Here is a 14,944-nt window from a genome sequence, read left to right as displayed (position 1 = left end):
TTGCAGTTAGGAGACCTGAGTTCACTTCCCGGGTCCTCCCTACGGAGTTTGCATGTTCTCACCCGTGTCTGCGTGGGTTGCCTCTGGGTGCTCCGGTTTCCTCCACAGTCCAAATCCCTTTCTGGGATTTATTCCCTGCCTTGCGCCCTATGTTGGCTGGGATTGGAGCAGACCCCTGTAACCCTGTAGTTAGGATATAGAGGGTTGGATATTGGATGGATGGAAAATCAAGAGTCAAATTCTGAATCTTGGCAGCAGCTGACTTTGTTATTTTTTAAGTAAGAAACTGGTAAAATAAACATTATTGTCATAGAAGAAAAAACCTTTTCAGTGGTTTTTGCATTTTGGCTTTCACAGTGCTATCCGGTGGTCACAAACACAGCAGACTTGAAGTTCTGAGGGACACAATATCTGATCAGGATTAGTGTAAGGAGACCCACACTTATTAATGATACACCTTTGTTCTTCTCCAAGAAATTTCACAGTATTCTTGCGATTTTCATTTGTACAGCATACTAGATTATTCTCTTTTTCATAATAGGTGTTCTAAAGGACTATTTAGTTACACAGCACACCTGTTTTAATGTTTTCTGACTTCAAAGAGAAAGTTTTTTTTACGTCAGTTGCAAATTTACAGAAGTCAGAGTCATGACTCATTCTATCTGATAACTATTAATTTGCAAAAATTTACGTTAATTGTATCATAGTTTTCAATTTTTAGTTATTGCTCTCCAAAACTGATCCAATAACTTGCCTCAGGCTGCACAAAAAAATATACAAAGTCTGGAACTCAAGTGTAATTTTAAAGATTCCAGGGGCAATCTCACAGAGAACATGTCTGTGTTCTTAACTACTATCAACCATTTACTGTCTTTATTTATTTATAGTGTTTCTGTTACTATATATAATTTTGAGTTTACTAGTTAATAAATTATTAATTACCATAAACCATGTCTGATTTTTGACTCTGCTATCGACATTATTAACGCTGAAAATACATGCTGCAATCCTTTTTCCCATGTGGTCCCACACTGGAAACTCAGCTTCTGAGGCTGCATGGTCTAAATATTCATGACTGGTGAATATTCTTTTTATACTTAGGCTTTGAATTAAATGTAACACATGTTAAGTTAAGCTGCCTAGCCGCTAAGGTTTTATTCTGAAATGTATGCTAAGGAGTAGTGCTGAGCTTCTGAGACTGCATGTGAACACACAAAAAGAAATCTGCTTAGCCCTTGATGTTTCAATATAAAGTATACGCTAATTAAACAGCACTTAACCTGTGAGGTTACATATAAAAGGTAACTATTAGCCATAGCCATATTGCCTTTTAAGGATAAATAACTTAATGGAAACCCAGGCAGACACGGGGAGAACATGCAAACTCCGCGCAGGGAGGACCCGGGAAGCGAATCCGGGTCTCCTAACTGCGAGGGCAGCAGCGCTACCCACTGCGCCACCATGCCACCACTGTCCATTCATCACCTGTTATTTATTTATTTATAGTGTAGTATTGTTTTTTACTTGTCTTGTAAGCTGGCCTGTGTTTTTGTGAATGCTGCACAGTGGTCCTAATGAACATTATTTAATGTCACAGGTGTGCTGCAGTTCTGTGTATAGACTGCAGTGATAATAAATACATTTTACTTGACATACATGAAAATCTAATATAATTAATGAACCGGGGTGGCTTAAAATGTATTCTTACTCTCCATGTTTAAGGAAAACATATTTAAATGTTATTTTATTGTGGAAAATTGTTGCATATACTGATATATAACATTATTGTTGCATCTAGATGATAACATGATTACCACAAGATCAAAATGAACACACACAGCATTCCTGGATTTTAAGTGCACCTGTCAAATTGAAAAAGTAAAATCAACAAAGGCTTGTAAGTGTGCTCCCTCCGCCATTTCGTACTTTTGGCTGCTATAATTTATGTAAATCATCGTTTGCTGCTGTAATTGTGGGTGGAGGGAAACTCTCTCCTATGCTGGTATCAGCAGAAGGACGGGTGGAGGGTGCAGTACTCCGAGGTGAGAGTGAGAGTGGGTTTAGGGTGGTCAAACCTGTTAAAGAAGTTGTTCATCAGGTTTGCTCTCTCCACGTCTCTCTCGATGGTGGCACCCTGCTTCGAGCTGCAGCCAGTGATGATCTTCATCCCATCCCACACTTCCTTCATGCTGTTGTTCTGCAACTTCTACTCTAGCTTTCTCCTCTACTGCTCCTTCGCTGCCCTGAGCTGGACTCGGAGTTCCTTCTGCACGTGCTTGAGCTCATGCTGATCACAGCCTTTAAAAGCCCTTTTCTTCTAGTTCAAAAGGCCCTTGAAGTCACTTGTAATCCATGGCTTGTTGTTAGCATAGCAGCATACTGTTCTTACTGGAACTACAATATCCATACAGAAGTTGATGTAGTCAGTAGTGCAGTCAACAATCTCCTCAATGTTCTCACTATGTGACCCCTGCAGGATATCCCAGTCCGTAGTTCCAAAGCAGTCTCTCAGAGCCTGCTCTGCCTCAGGGGACCACTTCCTGAATGAGTGTTTGGTTGTAGATAGCTCCCTCACTCTTGGTTTGTAGTGAGGCTGAAGCAGAACCAGGTTATGATCTGCTTTCCAAAGCGCAGGCAGCGGGGTGATGCTGTATGCGTCTTTAATGTTTGCATACAGTAGGTCAATAGTCATATTTCCCTGGGTGTTACAATCCACATACTGGGAGAAGGCAGGTAACGTTTTGTCCAGCGTCACATGGTTAAAATCTCCAGCAACAAGGGGGCTCCGCCCCCTGCTCGCTTCGCTCGCCTACCCCCCGGCGTTTTGAACCCGTGCCCGCTGGGCAGCCACGTGTGAGGATGACGCACGTTTAATACGGAGCGTTCGCCCGTGTCACTCTGGGGCCCCCCACTGTTAATACGGAGCTCCGTCCGTACTATTATGCGGTGCATTGTGGACTACTGCGGACCCCGTAGTGTTTCCCCTTTCAGTTTGTATCTCGGTCAGTCGAGCTTTTGTTTTTGAAGCTTTTGAATTCCGGTCTTCATTATCTGTAACCTACTGTCCATGTGTTTGGCCCCCTCGTTTAACCTGTTTATGACGTTTTACTTTGCTTTCTACTCTGTCTTTCATTTCTGATCTCGCTTTATTCTGCTTTTGTTTCAATGACACCTGGTCCGTGGTGATTTATTTTCCCTTTTTCGAGTAATAATTTTCATTTGTGTGCGATGCTGTGATGTTTATCGTACTGTTAATAATGCATCACTGTAATGTGATTCACCTATGCTGTATAGTTTGGATGTGTGAGGATGACGTATGTTTAATACGGAGCGTTCGCCCGTGTCACTCTGGGTCTCCCCACTGTTACTACGAAGCTCTTTCCGAACTATTATGCGGTGCATTGTGGAGCACTGCGGACTCTGTAGTGTTTCCCGTTTCACTTCGTATCTCATTTAGTCGAGCTCTTTCTTTTGGAGCAGTGCCTGCCTGGTCTGCGGCATTTCAGACGCACGTTGTAGGCGCCTGCGTTCATTAATTATATCCAGGCAGGGCGCGTGTTTGTATCTCGGTCACTCGAGCTGTGTCGTGTTGAATCCGTGCCTGCTTTGCCTACGCAGTTTGAGACGCGCGTTGTAGGCGTCCACGTTCATTAGATCTATCCACGCGGGCTCAGTGTCAAAGCTGTGTTAGTTGTTGAGCTGTTTGGTTTTGGAGCCGAGACAGTTCTGCTTCCGCGGTTTCAGACGCGTGTCCGTACCATCTCGGGATTGATGTATGAACCTTTGTGGACTCCGTAGTGTGTCCCGTTTCACTCTGGGGCGGGGCGTTGACTCCTCTTGTTTTACTATGTCTCCTCCTGCGCCTTCACCACGCATTAGTGCCACTCACAATATGGCGGCGACGCCTGCGCCTTCCGTATTATGTCGGTTTTTACCATGCTGTGTAGGCGCCTTTGCCTTTTGTACTTTACCGCGCCTTCCGACGCACGATGTAGGCACCTGCACCTTCCGGGTCCGTCTCCGCTGTGTGGTGTGGACGTTTAACTGTCGTTGTTTCTGCCTTTATATTCTGTATCTCGGTGTGCATGTGTTTCATGCTTAGGTTTTTTTGAAGCTGTTGCATTCCAGTTTTCATCATCTGTAACCATGTGTTCATCCCCGTTCTTTAATCCCTTTATAAAGTTTTAACTTTGTTTCCTACTCTGTGTTTTATTTCTGACCTCGCTTTATCCTGCTTGCGGCATGTCAGGGCGTTCGTAGTCTCTCTCGTTTTACTCTGGGGAGGGGAGGGGCTTTGTTCTGTAACCTGCTCTCCATGTGTTTGTCCCTGTTCTTTAACCTCTTTATGACGTTTTAGTTTGTTCCTACTCTGACGGTTCGTAGTCTCTCCCTTTTTGCTCTGGTGCGCATGGTGGGGCTTTGTGTGGCGCCTGCGCACGTGCGTAGTCTCTCCCGTTTCACTCTGGGGGGAGGGGGGTCTTTGTGTGGCACTTGCGCACTATGTCTTTTGCGTCCACGGGGCAGGTCCCTGCATCCATATCCGGTTTACCATTCTCGTTTAGTAATATGGATTAGCACAAGCGCCTCAGGGTACTGTGTTTGTAATTTAGCAACAGTGAATGAATGATGTCACCCGCTATCCTCCACGTCCGCCTGAGGAGGGATGTAAACAATAACAACAATGACGTGTCCAAACTCTCTAGGCAAGTAATAGGGACGCAGACTTACGGCCAACAGTTCGATGTCCCTGCAGCAACTGGAGATTTTGACATTTATATGTCCAGAGTTGCACCACCTTGTATTCACATCGAGAGCGAGTCCTCCTCCCTTCCGCTTCCCGCAGGTATTCGCGTCTCTGTCGGCTCTAACTGTGCTAAACCCAGGTAGTTCCACGTTAGTATTTGGGATGCTAGTTGTTAGCCATGTTTCACAAAAACACAACAAAATGCATTCTCTGTAGGTTCAGTTCATTGATCTTATTTGGTAGTGAGTTCACATTTCCCAGGATCACAGAAGGCACAGAAGGCATGTACGCCACTTTCTCGCAAGCCGCTTCGTCTTTAGCTTAGCTCCAGCTCTGCTGCCATGATACCGCCTTCTTACCTCATCAGGTAAATAGGGAACTATATTCTGCTATAATGTGGAGAGTTACAATATGGTTGTTGGAGGAGTGGACATACCTAAAGCCTATTGGCTGGTTTCAGAGGTTCTGGATAATGGTGAGTTAGCAGGCAGAAGAAATAGGCACACAAGAGCAAAATGGTTTGTTGGCCTTAATATTTAAAGAAGGCCATGAAAGTAAATAATTATGTGGAGTAAAAGGGTGTCATTCCATAGTAAAGATAGAAGAGGAGATGGGTGTTGAGGGAGCCTCAGGATTTTGAAAAATTGTAGCCTACTCATCTTTACTACTCTTATGAATTTGGGTAGCCCATTAATACCCTTGCTTAATGGAGTATTTGTTTGTTTTTAGTGACCAGTCCTGAAGTAATCCATAGAGGCTGCGCTACCCCAACATCACTAGTAGATGGCTTTAACCTGGGGAATGTCACCTGCTGTGACATTAGATTATGCAATGACGCAAGCAGTGTCTTCCTGAACATCATCATTTTCTTGTTGCCATTGCTTGATTTGAAAACCTTTGCCTAATATATCTGTAAATTTCACACAATTATATTAATTTGCTGCTGCAAGTGTTTTTCACTTTTTAATAGAAGTTTTTTTACATAGAATTTAGAATCTATTAATGTAGATACTATTTATTTCTGTACTGGAAGAAATAGAGACCTGAATTCACACAAGCCATCATGATAGTACATATGCAATAGGAAAAGAGAATTTAACAGGATACTAATAGCATACTTACGAACTAGAGTGTGTGGAGCTCAGCCCGGACACAGACAGGTGGACACGTTTACATCACCCAACACACGTTTATTTTCCTTCTCCATATTTACATAAGTGCACACACAACCCCCAAAGTCCCCAAAAGTCCAGGCCAACAACCAAATGCCTCACTTTCTTCAGGCCGCCTTCTTGCCTCTCCACCAAGACCTTGTCTTTCTCCTCACCTGACTCCAGCCAACGAACGGAGGGAGGTGCTCCAGGTGCCTCCCGACAATCTTCCACTGGCACTCCCCAGTGTGGCGGAAGTGCTGGGTGTCCCTGATCCCTCTTCCCCGCAGCGCTTCCGGTGTGGTGGAAGAGCTGAGGTCCAGGGCTCCATAGGTATTGGGACACCCTTTGGCGGTGACAACGGGCTCCTACAGGGTTGAGCTTCAAAGCTCTGAACCCGTGGTCCCCATAGCCACCAGGGCAGTTGCCCCCCACGTGAGTCTGGGGAGGTGTAAAGCCCTCCACCAGTCCTCCGGGGCATCCCGGCCTGGTCGCCCCCCCCAGCCACCTGTGACACTGCCCCTCCGCCAGCAAAGACCCATCGGGAGGAGCGGCTCATCCCGCGAGGGCAGCTTACCCCCAAAGTGGGTCCTACTCCTGCAGCTCCAGCGCTTGGTCCTGCAAAGCAAGAAGCAGAACCCCCCCCCCCCCCCCCAGCCACCTGTGACCTGACCCTATAGATCCTGTGAAGAATTTCTGGGGTTCTTAGAGACTGTGTTCAGCATTTTGCATTCTGCTCTTGGAGTGATCTTCCTGGGACCCTGGACAAGTTGGCAGTATGAAATCTTCTACACTTGTAAATCATCTTCTAGTTAGTGGAATTTTTAATGTTCAATTGCTTGGAGATCTTCTTAAATCTATTTCCAGTCTCACGGGCATCTAGAGCCTTCTTTCTGAACACCTCGGACAGCTCTTTCATTCTATGAATTAATCTATGAAAACACACCCACACACCACGCACACGCACGCACACACACACCACACACACACACACACACACACACAACCACACACACACACACACTCAACAAAAAAGAGAAAACCAACCAAAATTAACAAGGTTTAAATACAAGGACAGGTGCTGACAAGAATGTTTCTAATGATGTTGTAAGCATTTGGTGATCTGATGCACCTGATTCTAATTTTAGGTATTTTATGTTATCAAAACATCCCTGGGCGGCATGGTGGCACAGTGGTAGAGCTGCTGCCTAGCAGTTTGGATGACCCGGGTCTGCGTGGGTTTCCTCTGGGGTGCTCCGGTTTCCTCCCACAGTCCAAAGACATGCAGGTTAGGTGCATTGGCAATTCTAAATTGTCCCTAGTGTTGTGCTTGGTGTGTGGGTGGTGTGTGTGTGCCCTGAGGTGAGCTGGCGACATGTCCAGGGTTTGTTTTCTGCCTTGTGCCCTGTGTTGGCTGGGATTGGCTACAGCAGACCCCTGTGACCCTGTAGATAGGAATATGATGGGTTGGATAATGTATGGATGGAAAACATCCCTTACTTTCAACCTATGTAATTTGTTTATATGATTCTTCAACATATCAAAAAGTAATAAAGGAGGCATGTTGTGTGTGTGTGCATGTGTGCTGTGAGCGTGTGTGTCTACATGCTGCAAAGCACTTTGCACCCTGTCTAGGGTTTGTTCCTGTCTTGTACCTGATGCTTGCTGGGATAGACTCCAGCTTCCATGAGATCTGCTCAGGATAAAGCAGGCTTGGAAAATGGATGTATGAATTATTTAAGCAAAAGAATGTAGCTTGGCCAATTTTTTTACACTTTTAAACGATGTGAAAGACCTGAATTAGGTTAGCACGCAGCCGTCTCTACTCAGATTAAATTAGGACATGTGATTTAATAGGAAGGTGCACTTGGTTGCTTATTTCTGCACATTTCCTATTGCTGTGATCACAGCTGCACACAGAACTCCAGATGCATTCTCCCTTAAAAATCATACAGTCTGAGTAAAATGTACCTTTTACAACATGACCAATTTATAGTCAACAAATGTTTACAATATAACTGCTCTGTCTCAGCAGGTGACAGTGAAAAAAATGTAAATTAATGGATCAAGTGTTTAGGGTCATTCAACATCATACACTCTCCTCCAGATGACTTCACCAAGGTTGATCAGAGTCCAGTGTGTGTCTACACAGGTTGGTACACTGCTCATAAATCATTTGTCCGTTGTCTGAGTTTACTGTTCTTGTATCAGTCCAACTGGGTGTGCTCAACCTCCTTGCCTCTTGGGCACCCCGGGGTGTCTTTTCATATAGGATCATCATAACTTTGTTGTGAGTCCTCTGCACGAAGGACACAGATTGGGTTGCTAGCCTGTTATGATTCCAGTTGACGTCAACCAAGGATGCATAAAACTGTGTGTATGCCAAGTTCCACGCACTTCCCATTTATAAATCCCAACGAATGTGAAATGTGAATGCACATGCACGCACCTACAGCCTCACCCCGACTCCTCCCAGACATTTGCATATTGTAATATGGAAATCAATATAAATAATCCCTTTCCTTCATGTTCTGTTAAAAGACAATGGCAAAAGCATGTGGAAAAAAGATTTCAGCGAATGCCAAGTGGAGACAAAGAAAAACATATTATTTGTTGGCTTAAGCAGTGGTATAAACAACAAAAGAAAATTGATGGAGTGATACAGCATGGTGGAGACACTTGAAAGTTCAAGTTCAGACAGTGTCCGATATCAAAAAGAAAAGGTCAGATTTCAAAGTTGACGTGAAAAGTTTTTTTCTGTTTCAGGACATTATTATAAAAGCTGACCCCCGTGAAGAGGATGCAGATCCGTGAAGTGAGGGTGCTGCTGTGCAAACCTCTAGGCAACCATCTGGCTATATGCTGATGGACACTGTTCTGGAGTCACAAAATGCAATAGTGGATGCTGTAAGAGCCTTGGGCAGGGGTCCTCAATCACAGTCCTGGAGGGCCGCAGTGGCTGCAGGTTTTTGTTCTAACCCGGTTGCTTAATTAGAAAGCAATTCTTGCCAATAATTTAATTTCATGGCTTGTCAGTGGTTTAACTCTGATATTTCAGGTAATTCTCATATCCTGGATTTTCTTCCGCTTTCTAAGGATATCATCCAAATGATTTGAAGGCTAAAATGGAAGAGTAATTCTCAGTCCTTCACTTTTTTTTCTCTTCATTTTCCTTCCAAGTATTTAATTTAACCCAATAGTGCATGATAAATACACACAAGGTGTAAATGGTAACAAGCTAAATGGAGAAATGCTGGTCTCTTTTGTCATTTGCATGTTATTGCTAATTAGGAGCAATTAAAAACTAAGAATACAGCTGTTTAAGACTAAAATAAGTAATAAGGGTTCAAAATCTTAATGAGACAACTAAAGTGAAGCTGAAGTGTTACTTGAACAATAAGGGTTTCTTATTAAGCAACTGGGTTGGAGCAAAAACCTGCAGCCACTGCGGCCCTCCAGGGCTGTACTATGTGCTAATGACAAAAAAAATTAAATGAAATGGTTAAAAACAAATGCTGAATCTGATGACCTGTTTTACACTTGCATTTCAAACAAAGTTGTAATGATGTCCGATTTGGTTGATCATGAGGTGGGTCAGGTTCTTCATAGTGCATGACTTCAGGTATGAGCAAGCCACGATTGTGTGCAGCATTATGGAGCAGCACATTAATAGAGTAGAAATGCTTTCTAGTTGCAAAAGCAAATTCATTTTCAGAAGGTGCCTTTATAGTGTAGTGTTGTCACTGAGGGCCACAAAGGATTGATTCTCTGCTCTTTACATGGCTTTTTGATGTGAGTTGCTATTCTTAAAATGACTACTTGCCTTTATACCACACTAGTTGGAAAAAACACCTGCAACTGTGCGGAGTTACCATCTTTACAGAGGTCTTCTACAACAGATAATGTAATGCCAGGTCATTCTTTTGGTGATTCATCCCTGGCTGATGTAAAGTGTCCAGTGCTGTTGCAATTGCAATGTGTGTGCACTTGACCACTCCAATTACATTTTTGGAAAAATGGACATTGCTGTGAATTGTGCTTTGGTGTTTCCCAGTTCAACCACAGTGTAAGGAAATCTTATATGTCTGGATGACAAGCAGATAATACCAACCTATACAACTGGCATGGCTCGACTCAGTGATGTTTGTGAAATACTCGATCAACCAGCCAATTCACGTTGAAAAGCTCCTGTAGCTAAAAACTCAAGAGTAGACAGAACTTGCAAAGTCTGCCTTTGTAAGGATGGCACCAGTTTAACACACAGCTCCAAGAGGATAGCTCCTGGAAATCGAAATCGAATTAGAGGCCAGTTATCATTATATTGTTATAGAATGATTACAATCAAGTGAGTTAACTTTGTAAACAATATGCAATTCATTTTGGTGTATTTGATTAAACCCTGCATTATTGATGCCAATGTAAAAAAGAAGAAAGGGACTCCACACAGAAATAGTAGCACTGCTCAGATTGCTGTGTGATGCCAGTTTGCAAAACCGAGCAGAAAAGTGCACACGCAAGGTGTGAGGCTGATGTGAAAATGTGCGTAGCTTTATGCAAAGTTTAGTTTTTATACGTCTCGAAGTGAGTGTGGAAATGGGCTACACAACATTATTATGCGTACGCACCCGTTTATATATGAGGGCCCTAGAGATCGAAGTCAGACTCATATGGAATATGAGGACAAGTGCAGCTCCAGTAGTCGTAGGTGCACTGGGAACCGTCAAGACCAGAATCCAAGAGCAACTGGAAAAACTCCCATGTAGAGACAGCGTGAAAGAGATCCAGAAGATTGCACTCCTTTGATGAGTCCTCAGATGAGCAACAAGCTGAATTCAAAGCCTGAGAGGTCTGGTTGACCTCTGGCAAATGTACCAGCATACTGTAGAGCACTGAGAGGAAGGAATAATAAATAATAATAATGATTAATAATAATAATAATATCACCATCAGTGTAAAATATCTTGATAGTTAGTGGTTCAGCTGCAGGTGTACACCATAAAGGTTCATTATTATTCAAAAGTAATCTTATTATTTTACTGCTGTTCTTTAACCTGACTGTTCCTTAAAAAAACTGTTTTAGCTGTATGGGGTGTTGGAATTGTTGTAGATTGTATTTTTTTAATGTGTAAATAAAAGTTATTTTTACAAAAAAAAATGAATTTGGTTTATTTTACAGAAATGTGAAATGAAAAAAAAATTGAAGAAAGCCTGCCATTATAGTCCAGTTGCTATACGTTTACAGTAGTGTCTTTCGACAAAAAGAGATTGTTTTTCTTAAGAGGGTCTTGCAGGCAGAATCGGCTGTGATAATTTCACCTCAAAGTGTCTTTGAACACGGGCCATCCTGAGCTGATTCTTCACAGATTTCCTGCACTGAAAACAATCTGATGCCAGCATGAACACTTTAAACAAATAAAAGGTGCCAGGGTGTTTCTTCAGACTGATGCCAAAGGGCAGGGTGATTCAATTACAAATCCAGTTGGACAGATTTTCAAATCAAGAAATTTAGGGTGGGCCACACATTTTCAGCAGCAGGTAATAACAAATTTAAACCAACACAGGTACATCAAAAAGTGCATAAAAAAACAATAAAAAGCTATAATTGAACAGAATGTGAGGGTAGTAGCAATATTTTTTGTCCATGTTTGAAATAAAAATATAAACATTTTGGTCAGGTGACCCATTAAACAGAATAAATAAAGAACTATCAATGAATGATATCAAAGCTATCATTGCACAAACCCATAGCAAATGATAACAGTAACTAACATAAATGAATACAACGTCTACTGCACACTGAAGGAACACAAGGTTCATTTTAAATCACCACATGTGTGATTAGCAGTATCATTTTTGTAAATAAAAAGGTAGTGGTACGCATGCCTTGTGTTTGGATCAAGTTTGAGGTACTGTAAAGGTATATAGAGGCCGAGAGTCTTAGTGCTACATGCTTTGCTTATCTGGGGAAAAAACATAACCTCAATCTGAATTTGTCAATCTGAAATTGACAAGTTGTCAAATATAATAATAATTCCTCACCTTTCTTTTTCACTTTAATTACTACTCAAAGCGCTTTGAGTAGTGAGCAGGACATAAACCCATGATTACCTTATTGTGAGGCAGCAGCACTTCCAACTGCACCACCCATGCAAGTGTACTGTGCTAAATGATATTGTGCTTAATAGTTTAAAATTACAAACACAGAATTTCCAAAACTGAAGAATATTATATTACAAGCTCTGCATTCTACAAAAAAAAGTTATGTAGTCCCGCAAAACAATTAGTGCTTAATTTGATTGAGTTTTATAGAAAAGTTCAAACTTTTTGCATGTTTGCATCAAATGCAGTCTTTCTGATTCGTCCTTTTTCCTTGAGTGTCAATGGCTGATCATCACAGCTATGATTCCATAGGATGGAAATGTGTGAATGGAGGGCCAACCAATTGTATGAAGAGAATTGCGGAGGCAGTGCTTGTCAGTAAAGATGCTCTCATTGGAGTAACAATAAGATTAATTCTGTGAAAACCCACTCGTTCGCAGTCACTTGATGAAACTGGAATACAATTAAGACTCAGCACACAATTGATTATAGAATCATTTAATATGTAGTCGATGCCACAACCAGCTGTCACAGCTGAGGTGCCTTTAAAAAAAAAAAAATGACTATTTCATATAGACTACCACCACCACTTCTAGACATACAGAGAGAGCATTGAATTATGGATTGGATCGTTGCTAGGATACGGGAAGTTTTGCATTCATAGTCTGTACTACTGTTTGAATTTATGTAGGAATTTATGAAGACTTGCAAATGTGTTTTTCGTTGTTCTTCTCTGCATTTCTGGTGGGACCACGGGGTGTTGCTTCGGAGGTTGCTGTCTGGGCTGCAAGTGGCCTGCAGGCTGCCATTTGAATAGCCAGTCATAGGGGAACTATTTTTGGTTCCCATAAGAACCCATCTAAATGAAGGTTCCAGAAAGCAACACGATCTGAAACATGCACCATACAGTAAATAAAAATTAATAGATGCCAACAAAATTTGTGAAATATAAATCAATCATGATTTTAAAAGGACTCTTGTTGCATACAATAGCGCATCTGTTAGTGTTCTGCAAGGTAGTCCTATCCATACATTAAAGATTTACTTTTTTCCACATATTAGAAAAATTTTTGAAACATAAAGAATCAAACTTCATATACAAAGAACTCTCCCCAGAATGAAATGGTGCTTTGTCAAGCAATACAGTAGTTCAATGAGAAACCATAAAACCCAGAAAAGAACCATGAAATTCCAATAAAGAAACAGTATTTTTAAGAGAGAATACCTTGAGCAACATATTGGAAATCTATAATAAAATTAAAAAAAATATATATTTCAACCAATCTGCAATTCTATCCCATCACATGATGTTACATCTTACTCTCCATTTGCTTAAACAGAAAAGGTTCAGCTCTTCTCTATTTCTCCTTATACCTTTTATTCCTGCAATCATCCAAGTTGCTCTTTCCTGGTCTTTTTCTAGTACTGCTATGTCTTTTTTTGTAATATGGAGTCCAAACTCAAACAAAGCCCAGGTGAGACCTCATTAGTGTGATATAAAGATTAAGCATACAGTACCTTCTCTAGACCTGCACTCCACATATCACAATATACTGTATTAACACCTAACAATTAACCTATTAGCCTTCTTGATCACTTCTGTCCGCTGTCTGGATATAGATAGTGATGAGTCCACTATCACTAAGGGATATTCAAGTTTCAGATCTCCCTTTGGGTACTCAACTTATATATTTTTTATGTCCTACATGTAATATTTTACATTTTCTTACATTAAGTTTTATTGGCCTAAGTCTGTAAGTCCCTCTTTAACAATTTAAACAATTCTGCATTATCTGCACTTCCACCTAATGTGGAGTCATCTGCAAACTCTACCAGCTTAAAGGTTATACTCTTGTCGAAATAATTTATGTATATTGTGCTATATATATATATATATATATATATATATATATATATATATATATATATGAACTGTATATTGCTAAAGTTTTTGAAAGGTGATTTAAGTTTTTTCATGAAAAAGCTATGCAGTTTGTGATGTGATGTGTCCCTGTTGTGATTTCATTTATTTCTAATTGTTTGTTAAAATATACATTATAATACAAACATTTCGGGAAGCTGGTAGACACCAAATAATTGTCATGTAATTATTCACATTTGCTGAAAATTATTTATATTTGTTTTAATAATTATTCTAAAAAAAATCATTCATTTTCAAAGTACACAGAACCAATTTCCATGTTCACAGTTCCTAGAAGGAAATGGTTCTTGGTTAAGCGATGGGTCTATGAGGAACCATGCAACCCAGTAAAGTGCTCTAAAAGAGCCGGGTTCTGCCTCTTATTTACAGGGTTCTGCATCTACAAATATTTGTAGAAAATAAAAACAGGTGTTATAATTGTTATAAGGTAAGGCAGCCATACTAACTAACCATGATGTGACAGTGGTCACGTGTTGCACGTTAATTAGCACATGCTAGGAAGAAATTCAGGATATAATAATACAATAATGACCTTAAAACTAAACACATTTGATTAACTTTAACAAAGGTATAGGTGAATGCCTACTGCCTTTTAATGTGAGCTTTAAAATAAGCTTTTTCGTGTGAGTCTGCGTGTGTGTGTTTCTAGCTATGTTTGCAAATCTGTACAGATTTCTATATCCGTGACATATTAGCAATTGCCGAAGGACTTTATTTTCGTAAACTATTCATTGTCCAGAATACATTATTATGTATCAGTACTGATTTCCATTGTTAATACTGTATTTTCTTTTCAATAAGCGTTGACCCTTAAACAAAAACTTTACATTTGTACTCCGTTAATGCACTTAATGGTGTGCCTTCTTCATCTCACATGACAGCAGTCTACCTTGCTGTTTCCCACAACCGCCTTTCAGTTTATTCTTTATTCACAAAAATTATCAGAAGAAAGTAAACCTTAGGGACGCTTGCCATCTTGCAAGAGCACCGGTTACACGATGATATATT

At 41.0% G+C, this 14,944-nt stretch overlaps 1 protein-coding gene across 3 annotated transcripts in view; it reads left to right on the top strand.

Annotated features, from left to right (window-relative positions):
• Positions 1–14,944, top strand: part of LOC114667359 (phospholipase A2 inhibitor and Ly6/PLAUR domain-containing protein-like) — a 167,487-nt gene that overhangs the window by 107,168 nt on the left and 45,375 nt on the right. The window contains exon 5 of one of the 3 annotated variants that reach the window (XM_051920272.1): positions 5,474–5,664. The exons of the other annotated variants lie outside the window; for them this stretch is intronic. Coding sequence (XP_051776232.1) covers positions 5,474–5,649 — 176 coding nt within the window. The 3' untranslated portion in view covers positions 5,650–5,664. Of the gene's footprint in view, positions 1–5,473; positions 5,665–14,944 lie in introns of those variants that run through there. 3 annotated transcript variants of the gene reach the window in all.

Source organism: Erpetoichthys calabaricus, chromosome 17 (assembly GCF_900747795.2).
Source record: "Erpetoichthys calabaricus chromosome 17, fErpCal1.3, whole genome shotgun sequence".
Classification (NCBI taxonomy): domain Eukaryota; kingdom Metazoa; phylum Chordata; class Cladistia; order Polypteriformes; family Polypteridae; genus Erpetoichthys; species Erpetoichthys calabaricus.
This window is presented reverse-complemented; position numbering and strand designations above follow the sequence as displayed.